Source organism: Ruditapes philippinarum, unplaced genomic scaffold, assembly GCF_026571515.1.
Source record: "Ruditapes philippinarum isolate M1 unplaced genomic scaffold, ASM2657151v2 ctg372_1_1_1_1, whole genome shotgun sequence".
In the NCBI taxonomy this organism is placed as follows: domain Eukaryota; kingdom Metazoa; phylum Mollusca; class Bivalvia; order Venerida; family Veneridae; genus Ruditapes; species Ruditapes philippinarum.
In genome coordinates, this window is record NW_026858913.1 from 94,370 (window position 1) to 109,497 (window position 15,128).

The window sequence follows — 15,128 nt, forward strand, 5'->3', positions numbered from 1 at the left end:
CTATATATGAGTCTTAGTAACTGTCATAATTACATTTGTCTCCTATCTTGGTTAAAGCAAAGCACCTAAATTTGATATCTGAAGGAAATCTTTTATGTATTGTGGAAAATATTATAGTAAAAATTATCTTGTTGCATAAAAACTTTTATCAAAATTTGATCACAAGAGTTAGAAGGTTAACTCTACATACAGCAAAGCTAAAAATGACAATATATCAAATTTTGTTGATGTTTTTTATTTTGACAAACATAATAGTCTCATTCATAATTATGCATGTTAAATACACAAATGTGCATAAAAACAGAAATGGGATACTAGTAGTTCATTGATGTACAAAGTAATTACAAGAATTCTTAGAATTTCTCACAAGTATAAATTCTCATATTAAATTCCAAATCAATATTCCTATATTAAAACAAAACAATGTGTAAATGCCACTTTGTTGCTACTTATAGTGCATATTATTTCACTGTACTACTTACTCCATGTAGTTACACTTAATATATGCCTTCAACCCATAATGCATTATAAAAACATTAGTACACTAGTTTGCTCTTTTTAAAAAGATAAAAAATGTTTTCAGTTTAGAGGCTTAGAATGTGCCTTAGAGTTTGATTGCTTTAAAAAAAAGTGTCTATTTTGAGGTGTGCAATTATAATAGGGTAACCAATATGTTATCAATGCCAAAAAAGACAAAAGCATGAAAACAAATCAACAATAGGAAAATGTACGGTAGATCTTATTATTTCTATGTTAACTGTTTCACATAGTTCTATGAGAAAACAAGATTGAATAATATGAAATACGACCAAGTTACATAAATTTAAAGTCTGGTTTAATATAAGTTTAAGATCTCCACAGCCACTTGTTAAATTACCATGACTACACGGTATCTGAAGTCATCTAAAGGCTTGTCAACTGCTTCGCCTTTGCTGAACGCGCAAACTGAATCACTATTGGCTTATTGTTCAGAATAAAACCATTACATTCTTTAACAATATTCACTGCTTCGTTCTCATTCGGTAGTGTTACGAAAGCCTGACCTTTCATCCTGCCTTCTTTCATTAACCTTATATCAAATGCTTCGCAAGCTAAATCTTGTGACCAATCAATAAATGAACCAAAGAGGTTCATCAGGTCCTGTTCTGTTGTGTGTTTGGTCAAGTTCTTTATATACAACCTGCTGGTTGGGTCTCCAGAGGAATACTTCTTAAACACTGAGAAATCTTTCATTTGCTCCTTTTTTAACCTCCCTTCTTCTATTTGCTTTACATTTAAGAACAGTTTTCGATCTATTTTGTAATTGACGTCAGTTTTCTGCATTTCAACTTCCAATTTTGGTTTGCTCTGCGGTTCAACTTTACCAAATCCACCTTCTGTTACAGTAGCATGTTCTTCTATCTTATTCTCTGTTTCTCCCTCTCCTGCATTCAACTGTTTGCTGATATCTGCCTCGGATATTTTAAACTGTATCTGAGAAGTTTTCAAATGTGTTGCTTCAAAGACTTCACTTGTTTTTTGGACAGACACAGGCTTTATGATCATTGACATATCTGGTTGAATAAGTCTCATTCTCTTCCTTGGTCTTTTTAATTTCTTACGCACAACTGACTCCTTACCAAGATCAGTATTTTCTTTTCTTCTACTGCCACCATCAGCATCAGATTCTATTTCAGACTCCTCTGAGCTTGAATATTCCATCTCAACCTCTTCAATGTCCTCTGGAACATACTGTTCTCCTTTTCCACTTTTCTTCTCACGTCCCAAATATCTGGCGCTTTCTAGTGCCAAAGGTGGCGACGCAGTTACTGGACCAAAAGGACAAGGAAGGTTCATCTTATTCATTAAATGTAAAACTTGAGTGTAGAATTTCGGATGTGACGCCAATGCATTGGCAATATTTGTGAGTGTTGATACAGTAGGGGGTGGGTACATATAATTCAGCGTAGGTTTCTTCGGGTAAAGTATATTATGCTTTTTATATGCATCATCGATTTTCTTATCAGGTGTAACCTCAGTAACATGTGATGTGTCTTCTACAGGTATGGGCACATCCTTTTCTTTTGATTTTGTCTCTAAACTTTGAGTGGGGAAGTGTTTTTCATGCTGAGACTGAGCAAATTCTACAACTAACTTACAACCAAGAATCTCTAACTGATGTAGTCTCCGTAGGCATTTTTCTGCTGCATCATGGTTTTGAAATTTTGCGAACGCTGTATGCTTCATAGTACCTTTAGTACCCATGGGTCTGACAGCTTTGGCTCCAAAGTGGCACAAAAGATCTATCTTTTCTTGATCATTTAGATCATTTGGTAAGTGACGGACTAAAAGAGTTTCCATGCTGGTCATAGCTCTGAACAGTCTGAAAAGGAGAAAAGGAATATTTCAGTATATTCTTCCCATAACATGTTGGTGTAGTTAAAACTAGGAAAATTACATTAATAAGAACTAAAGTAACGATGATAAATATAAAAAGTTACTCTTTAAATAACTATTTTGATAAATCATCAGGTTTAAATAAGGTAAAATCAACAACTCTGATTAGAGATTAACAAAAATGGTGGACAAGATATTTGGAATCACACTCAGTGTTTTATTTCACCAAAATATTTCGCGAAATTTGGCCCCATTCCCCCCTCAAAATAGTATGTTTTTCCCCCCTCAAAGCCAAAATTTCCCCCTTTATGGCAGCAAGAATTTGCCTGCAATAAATATCTTTTTTTTTTTTGCAACTCAACTGCAGAAAAATGTTTTATTTTTGCCTGTAAGAGTTACTGTTAAGCAAGGTTGTTTACAAATCGTTCTCGGGTAGGTAAGGGGAACTACTCCCGGCGTCCCATCAAGTTTAACATGCGACACATCCATATTTTAGATCCATATACATGTATTAAGAAAAAGCGACATATTTTAAACTTGTGTTGCAAGAGTTGCTCCCTTTTCTACCGCAAAGAAAACAATATAAAATAAGTATACAAATAAAAGTCCCCCTCCTATTGCATTTTCCCCCTCCAAAGGGCACCAGCCCCCTTCCCCAAAAGTGAAAAAAAACACTGACACTGAACACATCGATGAATATTACAACACCACAAATTCATTCATATATCCATTTTATGGTACAAAAAATATGGAAACACATGTAGGTTAACAGACCTCAGAAGATAAAATAATATTTGCACATTTGCTTATTGGGAGACTTCTGACCCACACCCCTGTTTTATTACAGATTTATTTTCAAAACTACATTGAACAAAATACAGAATAACACCTAGAAACAGAAAAGGGATAGATCTGTTTTATAAACTGAAACATTTTCATAGGTATTGTGGCACCTAATTTCATAATATCTCAAGATAAAAAAAATGCATGGTGACTTTATTGGTATTGGAATACCGTAAAGAGTCAACTCGGCTCTATACCAACTCGGCACGGGTCAACTCGGCCCACTTTACAAAAATTTATATAACATATTAACTTTGCTTTGCATGTTGTTAAGGTAAATGAATAATAAGAAATATCTTATTATTATATAATTATACATTGTACTTCTGCCGAAATAAAGTATATAACTATATTTAGACAAATTTTTTTATTTATTTGTCTTGTAGATTCGTTAAAATTAATATAGATCTAATAAAAATGTGTTTCCTTAGATGCATTTTGTTTGTAAAGTAATATTCAAAAAAATATGAAACAAAAGCGTGTTTACTTAAACTATACTTAATATGATAAGCTTCTATATATTAGCACTGTTTGCTCTTTGTTATATTTATAAACTCTCTCTGTCTCCACAGTCTATTAATGAACTACGTTTATAACCCAGATAAATTGAGAGAAAAAAACAAACAAGAGTTGTTTCCCTTAGTTTCCCTAATGTAAATTTATCCGTGTTTAAATCGTTAGTGCGATGTAATGTTCGATTTTAAAATTTATGACATTAATTAAAGCTGGTGATCTTAGCTTTCTCTCAGTATATATTTCAACACATTGTTTGACACTGAAGGTATTTAAACCTACCACTTTAAGTCAGAAATATAGTAAGATACTCAATCAGTTATCTTTACTCGCAATTCTACTGATAAGAAAAGCCAGTCTGCTGCTAGTTCGGAAACTGTCAATCCGTGTGTTATTTTAATAATTACAATAATTACAATAAATAGTGATAACACAAACCTAAATATTAGTAATTGAAAAGCGGGCCGAGTTGACCCGTGCCGAGTTGGAATAGGGCCAAGCTGACTCGCGGGCCGAGTACGTTTTAGGGCCGAGCTGACCCGGATTCTTGGAATACAGATATATGCCCTATCCCCATTAGTAAATACCATATTAATAGTTTTTAATTGTTTTATATCTATAACCGTTTTTTTACAAATATTCTAATTTAAGCATAACTTCAAACAATATTTAACTTTATTGAGTGATTCTGGTTTGCCACAATGCATATTTCGGCCCAATTACGAAATCCATTTTATTTTTCAGTGTCTTTTTTTCCAGTGTTTTATTAATACAAAATTAGCAATGATTCGCCACAATACCACATAATGATTCACCACAGTGAAATAATAATTTGCCACAGAGGGATTAAAGGAATAATTGACTTTAGTGTGACTGAATTGGGTAAATTATCATTTTAGTTTTTTAGCATCTGATTCATTTTTATAAAAATATCTAAAAAGGTCTATTTTATCAGGTACGTATATTAACCTGATTTTATGTATACATAATCAATTATATTTATCAATTTTTATTGTAGCTGTTTTATCTTTGTTGATCTTATACTTTATGTTATATACAGTCGGTTATAAAAGCTCCTAGAGCTTATGTTGTACTGTTGAAAACTTGCCGACTTGAAATAAAACTTATCTTATCTTTGGTCTATGTTAAATTAACTAAAAGTGATATTATGCTCATTTTTTCATTGTCAAATTGAGCTGCATAGACTAAAAAAGTTATTTAACACTATAGAAAATGATTTACCAGAAGTACTTAGTTTACTGCTACTGACATCAGAATTAACAATCTTGTGTGTTTAGGTTTGTTTACCCTCGCTAAGAATTAAGAATCAAAGCATTTTTTCAGTTATAAACGGCGTTATTTCTTTAAAGGGAGGTAACTATTGCAAGTATATGAAGACGTCGTTATTACGAGGGTCTTAAATATTTTCTCAGGCTTTTATGATAAGCCGTCTACTTTACACATGTATATTTGAAGATTTGTTATTCTACTATAATTTGTTACATTTTTCAAAAATGATTATTTCTAACATTAATTCATTTACGGAATTCATGATGTATCATTTTGAAGGCAAATTACAGATCATTCTGCTATTAGTATTAGCTTTAGGAATTGCTCACTGCATGTTTTGAGGTAATAAACAATTTTCCTGAGTTTTTGCCTCAAATCTCAGGATTTTTATTGGTAGAGACCCGTGTATACATTCTGTGAATCTGTCTTAGATTTGAGTTTGAGCTGAGAAAATTTCTTGCTGGATACGTCTTTCACGGAATGAAAATTGTTCAGTGTTTAAAGTCCAAATTCTAGCTAGTGTACAGTGAGTAATACTACTTAATTAGTGAATTAAGTCAATAATTCTTACACGGTGAAAAAACTTTAGTAAATAATAATCCGCTGGAATTTGGTTATGACATCATATAATATAATATGAGAATTAACTTACTTCCTTTACAGAAAATCAAGAATAAACTTGACATTTGTCCAAGCGAGTAAAATGCCGATTTTACCACTTAAAGAATACGCATTACCTTGGTTAAAAAAAGGCTTAGGGGACGAGCCGGCTGCTTTTGGCCGACTTGTCGGCTTCTATTATCGTCCTCGTCACTGCTTAGTGAATAAACACTGTGATAGATTGATGAACTTTCAGATAGTTTTATTGAACTAGTGGCGAAAACACAATGCTCTTTTTTAAATATTCTGTTATATTTAGTCGATTTTTAAACACGAAGAAGAAAAAAACACACAAAAAACACGCAGTGTGCGTATGTAGAGTGCTTAAAAGCTGCATGCCTCCAGATTTACCAAAATAGTTCTAGAAAATCAAACTAGAGAAAAAAGTACTGACATTTTAAGAAAAGTTAAAAGAGATTCAAGATAAAATAATAATTGCCATGTTATGTGCAATTTATGACTGATTTTCCAGTATTTTTAATCATATTTCTACTGCGTTACTAACATAGTTAGGGCTATTTTAACTTATTTTGACCTCTTTTTGGTAATTTACATTGGTTTTAAGTGCTTTTTGCATTGTGAAAATTATTTTCTTTGTTCACTTTACAATATTTTACTTTTTAATACATTTTGAATAATTTCACGAAAATTAACATAAATCGGGAGGCGTGCTGCTTTAATTGTATAGTGTCTTATTAGCGCTGGTTTTTGTCTGCCGTTTTTTTTTTATTGTTTTTTTTTTGTTCTTGTTGTTTTTGTTGGTTTGTCGTCACGATAACTGTAAAAGTCATATAATGTAAATAAATTGATATCTTGCTTTCGACTTCTTGAGTTATCATTATACAAATAAAATACGATAAGTTAGAAGAATTTTGTATGCGTATCGACAAAAATGGAACCGCTAAGCGGCACTTAATCAAACTTCACAGAAGCATGTAACGCCGTGGAAGTAATTTGCATGTCATTTTCTTCCAATTATATTCCGGTTATATATATTACAAATATTCTAATTTAAGCATAACTTCAAACAATATTTAACTTTATTGAGTGATTCTGGTTTGCCACAATGCATATTTCGGCCCAATTACGAAATCCATTTTATTTTTCAGTGTCTTTTTTTCCAGTGTTTTATTAATACAAAATTAGCAATGATTCGCCACAATACCACATAATGATTCACCACAGTGAAATAATAATTTGCCACAGAGGGATTAAAGGAATAATTGACTTTAGTGTGACTGAATTGGGTAAATTATCATTTTAGTTTTTTAGCATCTGATTCATTTTTATAAAAATATCTAAAAAGGTCTATTTTATCAGGTACGTATATTAACCTGATTTTATGTATACATAATCAATTATTATTTATCAATTTTTATTGTAGCTGTTTTATCTTTGTTGATCTTATACTTTATGTTATATACAGTCGGTTATAAAAGCTCCTAGAGCTTATGTTGTACTGTTGAAAAACTTGCCGACTTGAAATAAAACTTATCTTATCTTTGGTCTATGTTAAATTAACTAAAAGTGATATTATGCTCATTTTTCATTGTCAAATTGAGCTGCATAGACTAAAAAAGTTATTTAACACTATAGAAATGATTTACCAGAAAGTACTTAGTTTACTGCTACTGACATCAGAATTAACAATCTTGTGTGTTTAGGTTTGTTTACCCTCGCTAAGAATTAAGAATCAAAGCATTTTTTCAGTTATAAAACGGCGTTATTTCTTTAAAGGGAGGTAACTATTGCAAGTATATGAAGACGTCGTTATTACGAGGGTCTTAAATATTTTCTCAGGCTTTTATGATAAGCCGTCTACTTTACACATGTATATTTGAAGATTTGTTATTCTACTATAATTTGTTACATTTTTCAAAAATGATTATTTCTAACATTAATTCATTTACGGAATTCATGATGTATCATTTTGAAGGCAAATTACAGATCATCTGCTATTAGTATTAGCTTTAGGAATTGCTCACTGCATGTTTTGAGGTAATAAACAATTTTCCTGAGTTTTGCCTCAAATCTCAGGATTTTTATTGGTAGACCCGTGTATACATTCTGTGAATCTGTCTTAGATTTGAGTTTGAGCTGAGAAAATTTCTTGCTGGATACGTCTTTCACGGAATGAAAATTGTTCAGTGTTTAAAGTCCAAATTCTAGCTAGTGTACAGTGAGTAATACTACTTAATTAGTGAATTAAGTCAATAATTCTTACACGGTGAAAAAACTTTAGTAAATAATAATCCGCTGGAATTTGGTTATGACATCATATAATATAATATGAGAATTAACTTACTTCCTTTACAGAAAATCAAGAATAAACTTGACATTTGTCCAAGCGAGTAAAATGCCGATTTTACCACTTAAAGAATACGCATTACCTTGGTTAAAAAAAGGCTTAGGGGACGAGCCGGCTGCTTTTGGCCGACTTGTCGGCTTCTATTATCGTCCTCGTCACTGCTTAGTGAATAAACACTGTGATAGATTGATGAACTTTCAGATAGTTTTATTGAACTAGTGGCGAAAACACAATGCTCTTTTTTAAATATTCTGTTATATTTAGTCGATTTTTAAACACGAAGAAGAAAAAAACACACAAAAAACACGCAGTGTGCGTATGTAGAGTGCTTAAAAGCTGCATGCCTCCAGATTTACCAAAATAGTTCTAGAAAATCAAACTAGAGAAAAAAGTACTGACATTTTAAGAAAAGTAAAGAGATTCAAGATAAAATAATAATTGCCATGTTATGTGCAATTTATGACTGATTTTCCAGTATTTTTAATCATATTTCTACTGCGTTACTAACATAGTTAGGGCTATTTTAACTTATTTTGACCTCTTTTTGGTAATTTACATTGGTTTTAAGTGCTTTTTGCATTGTGAAAATTATTTTCTTTGTTCACTTTACAATATTTTACTTTTTAATACATTTTGAATAATTTCACGAAAATTAACATAAATCGGGAGGCGTGCTGCTTTAATTGTATAGTGTCTTATTAGCGCTGGTTTTTGTCTGCCGTTTTTTTTTTATTGTTTTTTTTTGTTCTTGTTGTTTTTGTTGGTTTGTCGTCACGATAACTGTAAAAGTCATATAATGTAAATAAATTGATATCTTGCTTTCGACTTCTTGAGTTATCATTATACAAATAAAATACGATAAGTTAGAAGAATTTTGTATGCGTATCGACAAAAATGGAACCGCTAAGCGGCACTTAATCAAACTTCACAGAAGCATGTAACGCCGTGGAAGTAATTTGCATGTCATTTTCTTCCAATTATATTCCGGTCTCTATGGGGACATAGGGACTGTATAGCAAAGTCATTCTGTCATAAAATCTGACGTTTTTATGATAGTGTAATTTGTCTGTGATATATAAGTACGCGTTTTTACAGTTGATTATATTTATTATGAAATGATTTGAAAAAAAGAAACAGAGGAGAAAATTTTAAACTATTTCTGAAATGCCTTTATAGGCTACATATACATCACGACTTTAGAAATTAAAGCTGTGATATATGTAAAGTATTACAATGATATATCCGTAACCTACAAATAAAGACCCTATTATATAAGAATTGACAAAAAACAGATACATGTATGTTCTTAGTATAACCTTTGTGCTTCCTGATTATTTTATTGATTTATTAGTCCCCTACCTGTTTAACCGGAGGGGACTTTAGGTTTACCCTCCGTCTGTTCATCTGTCTGTCTGTCTGTCCGTCCGTCCACAAAACTGGATCCCGCGATAACGCAAAAAGTTTTTGTCTGTATCATCACCGTAGGGAACGTGTTACAGTATCGCGTTTTTCGGTTACAGTATAGAATTTTCAAGATGGAGGATTATTTATGGAAAGAGAGGTAGGCGATTTTTATTCAGGTACATACTACAAGTAGTTTAGTTTCTAAAAGATGTTTTTATGCTTTGCTTGTAAGGAACAGAATCCGATATCTAGTCATATATTTCTTCAGACCCTGCACCGCAGATTTATCTTTATATTGTCTCATAAATGTGCAGATTTGACGGTTTGAAAATTTGAATCAAGAGACCAACGCATTTTTCTATCATTCCGACATTATTTAAGCATGCCTTGATAAAGTAAATCTATAAAACGTTAGTCCTTTGTGTTTAGAAACGTTTATAAAAGTAAATGACCAGTTGAACCTATTTTCCTGTTGGTAAAATGCGTTTGAAAAAATAAACAATGTTACAGTATAGAGCGAGGTTAATTTTGATGGGTTACAGCATAGACCTAGCGACCTTGATCCAATTTTGTTACAGTTTATACCCAGATTTCGGTTACAGTTTAGATACTTGCCAAATTTCAAACAAAGTTGGTGTATCCATTATTTTTATGAAATAACTCATACCTTTCTATTTAATACATTCTTGAAAGGTTGTATAACTTTTTTTCTTCAGCAGAAAAGTTATACTTTGCTATTTTTCATCCTTTAAGTTTCAGATTGAGACTTTTTGCAGAATAAGTAATGTCCTAAGTAAGGACTGTTTTCACGACAACAACAGTAACACTTATCGAATTGTATTGAGAGAAGAAAGATTATTGCTTGATTTCATTACACGTTATAATAATGCCTATATGTAATAAAATAGAGAAAAATTAATCCTAAATAGAAGTCCAACACGGAAAGCATGAAAATGTTGCAGGCTGAGTTTGATTATACATGCATGTTCATGGACGGTAGTGGCAACTGCAAGCTACCATCCACGCCTCCTAGCACCGGCTTCAGCAGATTTCACATTAAACATGAACTGGTACACTTTAGATTTTTTAACATCTGTGGATATGTTCATATGGCGGTTATAATGGAACCTTCAATGTGACACGTTATTGCCATTCTATGAAAAGCGGCATATTACCCCCAGATTAAAAATTGCATGTGCCCTAAACGAGAATACAATATGTTAAACTAAATAAAATGAAATTTTGAGAGGGGATCGGAGTTTATGAAGCCTGCATACCATAGATAAGCTGTCAAAAGACACAATTAACAAGCAGGCAATACCCTAAGAATGATTAAACAGTATTTAAGTGAGCAATACTGCAACCTTGTATCATAGTTTGGGGACCTTTCTGTTGAAAATGTGTCCGAGTTAAATCGTATACATGCACTGTGCGTTAACTGGAGTGCAGGTATTAGTTACCCGCACTCCAGAGCATGCCCATTGATTGGCTCATTTTTGCTGGGGTTTACTTATTGTGACGGCAGAGAAAGGGAAAACGACAAAAATTTCATATTTAGATGCTCGTTCATTGGTTACTTTTCTCCGGGGTTTCATATTGTGACAACAGGGAACGTGTTTTTATGTTTGACTATAATACAAAAGAGAAAGAACATTAAAACAATCGGCAATCTGATTTATTCTCGGGGGCTGTGCCCCCTCGTATAAATCAGATAGCCTCGTGTTTCGATGCTCTTTCTTTTACTTAATTACTTAAATCTTATTTTAAGTTGCAATTTCCATCTACCATAATGTATTTTATTAGCATTTTAAAGGGTTTGTTACGTTTGGCTTTCTTGGATTTTAAGTTTCAACGACACTGAGGTCATGTGAAAACTTTCCTGCTTTAGTGTACAGAAAGACCCCAGATACCCTTTGTGAAACATTTCAGACACGGGCACCTGACTAGAACCACCGACCTTCTGTAAATTAGCTTGATAGATTCCTCACATACAAAAAATCCAAAGTCATGATTGGATTTCAACTACAGCAGTAAAGGAAAGATGATTCATTTGAAGTCGACGGCCTTATCCCGACTTTGCCACTATTATGTACCTCCATCCTCCATCTTGAAAATTCTATACTGTAACCGAAAAACGCGATACTGTAACACGTTCCCTACGGTGATCATACTTACGTAAATTTGTTAATTTCCCTGCCTAGTAAGGAAATTAATTATGTCTATACAACAGATAATCAAAAGTCCAATTTTCTCAGGATGAATAATTATAACTAATGTTTCAATTTTTCTTTATTTAAAGTAAATTTGTTGGAAAAAATCTTTAAAAGTGATCTCAGGAAACAGTTTTTATGACAGACATACAGACGGGCTGAAGGACACTCTAAAGTATCCCTATTACCAGAACTCAAAAGAATTAAGTTCATTCATGCCATTCGTTCATTCAATGGCATGATTGAATGGCCCTTTAGAATGTTCTAACCTGTAGGGGACTTATGGATTGCGTGCAATACTATGATAATTGCTTGTTATATTTCTTTCTTTCTTTCTTTCTTTCTTTCTTTCTTTCTTTCTTTCTTTCTTTCTTTCTTTCTTTCTTTCTTTCTTTCTTTATTTATTTATTGCTGTTTTTTTCCTCACCTTTAGGGGAATGCTGACAGGGCCTGGGGAGAGGGGAAATTGTGTCCATGAGGGTAAAATAGGGAAAGTTAGAAAGTGATAAAACAGTCATTTTTTGACAATTTTTTTATTTTCTGCCCTGTCTCGATGTTGTGATAAAAAGATGTTGTTCTGTTTTTTTATTTGGTTTTTTTTTGTTCTTTTTTTTTTAGAAGATTTTATTTTCTACAAAAATGGGAAAACATAAATGCTTTCTTATGAGGGAAATGCGACCAAATTGGCCCTACGATCAATGCCAGCATTTAAATATGAAAATATTTTTAACGATAAATTATCATAACATTTTTATTTCACATTTTTTGTATAAACAAAATAATTTCCTAGAAATAAAAGAAACACAAGAAATGATACTGCAAGAACAATGTTTTTTGTTACGACAAAATGTTTGGCTGGCCGAGGATTAACTATTCCCTCAATAACATTACTGTTTATGTTTAACAGATCTACAAAGTGTGCGGATATCTTCCCTAACTGAATTGTTTAATAATGTAAACGATATAATATCCTGTATTTTATGGCAAAGACAGATAATCCGTAGACTGTAAATCAACCTACAACATCAATATGAATGACGAAGTGCAGGCGCTCTAACGCCTTTTCTCGAATGTCTTGTATTTCTACGCCGAGACTAAATTGATTGGAACAAATTGGGGAGAAATAAATGTTTGTCGAACTTCTTTTGACAGATTCAATCACCCTTGAGATGCTACTGGCTCCAGTGATTGATTGCATTGAATAAGGCTACAGTGATCAAGTCTCAGTAAATTTTGGTCAAAATGATTTTCTGGAGGAAAAAGGAAAATGGAGCCCGGATAAATTCAGAAAAAAAAACAACGAAATAAGCGCTTAAGCGATGAGCTTTTATGGACTTGCCATTTTCTTTCTTTTTTCTTCTTTTATTTAAATTTTGTTCCAGGTTTTAATTCATTATATTGAAGGGAAGAGAAATAATCTTAAATGTAATACAGATTAAAGACATCATTAAGATCTGATGAATTGAAACGTAAAAAAAAGTATCTTGAAAGAAAATCAATATTGTTATAATAAATCAGAGTAAACTTGGAGAAATATTGGAAACTTTGCATTCATTGCAACAAACCTGCAATGAAGGTGGACGGTTTTGCCTAGTGGCTTATTTTTGTGTATATCGCCACCGGTTGCCCATACGGGCTATAGTCCTCCAGAATTAAGAGTTTTAGTCATTTTAAATTTTTAGAGGATAGTGCAAAGATACAGATACAGAAAGATGTCCCAATTTCTAAAACTTCGGCTCTTCCCGTAGAGGAGATCTGATTGGTTGTCTTGCCTTATATCCCCTTTATCTAAAATCCATTTCATCATCATCATCATCATCATCATCATTATCATGTGTCTAAAGGAAAAAAATGCGGCTTAACTGAACGCCAAATTTTACACAGAATTGACAGGTTTTCTTTCCATTTTCAAACATTTTTCGGCGTAAAACTATAAATTTTATATCAGTTTAAATAAAAAAATAATTTCTGTTGAATGCTGTAGGATTTAAGATATTTTATCCGCCAATGGCGTTGTGATACCCGTAACAGTTGCCAAGGATACGCAACGACGTCATGTTCAAAAACGGGCTTTGATGGTCAACTTTGAAGTCGTGTGTACAAAAATTGACTGAAATTATTGGAATAAAATCAACGGAATCTTATCAGAAATATGATCACCTTTCTGCATGCCAATTTTCAAGACGCTACTCGAAAGTTCGCAACGTGTCGCTCTCTACCTTAAAGGCCCATTATGCCTCAGAAATCAATTTTTTTTTAATTCTATAGAAAGATCCAACATGTGTTCAATAGTGTTTAAATGATGGATAAGGGCATGTTAGATTTTAAACAACTAAAACATGATGTGCATATCCTGCAGTAATGTGTTGTAAAGATAGCAAAATGTAAACAATGTAGTATTTTGACTTCCGTACAAAATACTAAATCACTATATAATTATACCAATTACCAAAAAGTTACAGTGGCAAAATATAGTTCATCTACATGGCCAATGAGTAATTGTTTTGAAAACTGTTGCAAAATACCAAAACCAAAAAAAATTAAGGAAGAAAAATTACAGCATTTTGGTTTTAATGGGCCTATAGCGTCTGCATGGTAAGATGCAAGAGTTTTATCCAAAGATTTACGGAAAGAACCGATCATTTCCAATTGTTTTTAGTTTTTATTTAGCAACGACAACAACAACAAAATAATAATAAAACATAAAACAAAGCGAAGCTACAAAAAAAGCTAACTCGTAAGCGACACTTAATTAAACTTCACAGGAGCATGTAACGCCGTGAAAGTAATTTGCATGTCATTTTCTTCCAATTATATTCCAGTCACCATGGGGACTAAGAGACTGTATACAAAAGTCATTCTGTCATAAAATTTGACGTTTTTATGATATACTAATTTGTCTTTGATATATAATATTCGTTCTACCGTTGATTATAACATTATGCCTCAGAAAAAACTTTTTTTACTTATTTAGAAATGACAAACATGGGTTTTATAGCAATTACAATTAAATAACAGTTTTAGATCATGTTAGATGCATATCACCAGAAGAAAGTAGCGTGGAATGCGAAATTATTTGTTATGAATTAGCAAAATGCAAACAAATTAGCATTTATACTTCCTTATCAAATACTAAATCACTTTAAGTGTACTAATTCCCAAAAAGCAACAGGAGCAAAGTATGGTTAAGGTAACGTCTCGTTTTGAAAACTAAAATATGACGAAAAAATAAGAAAAAGCTTGAGAGAAATAAAAATTAATGCACTTCTGTTGCACAATGGGCCCATAATAATAATAATAATAATAATAATAATAATAATAATAATAATAATTATCATACTACTACTACTAATAATAATAGTTATAATTATAATAATAATGATATTATTATTATAAAAATAATAATAGTAATAATAATAATAATTATAATAATAATAAATATAATAATAATAATTATTATTATTATGATAATAATAATAATAATTAAAATAATAATAATAATTATTATTATTACATGTATTATT

At 31.9% G+C, this 15,128-nt stretch overlaps 1 protein-coding gene across 1 annotated transcript; it reads right to left on the reverse strand.

Moving 5' to 3' along the window:
* Window positions 1-726: 726 nt before the first annotated feature.
* On the reverse strand, window positions 727-5,101 carry LOC132754661 (RNA-binding region-containing protein 3-like). The gene is made up of 2 exons (XM_060745316.1): window positions 4,975-5,101; window positions 727-2,362 (listed from the first exon to the last, which is right to left on the reverse strand). The coding sequence occupies exon 2, from the start codon at window positions 2,347-2,349 to the stop codon at window positions 904-906; it is 1,446 nt and encodes a 481-aa protein (XP_060601299.1). The 5' UTR covers window positions 2,350-2,362; window positions 4,975-5,101; the 3' UTR covers window positions 727-903.
* Between the last annotated feature and the right edge of the window lie 10,027 nt (window positions 5,102-15,128).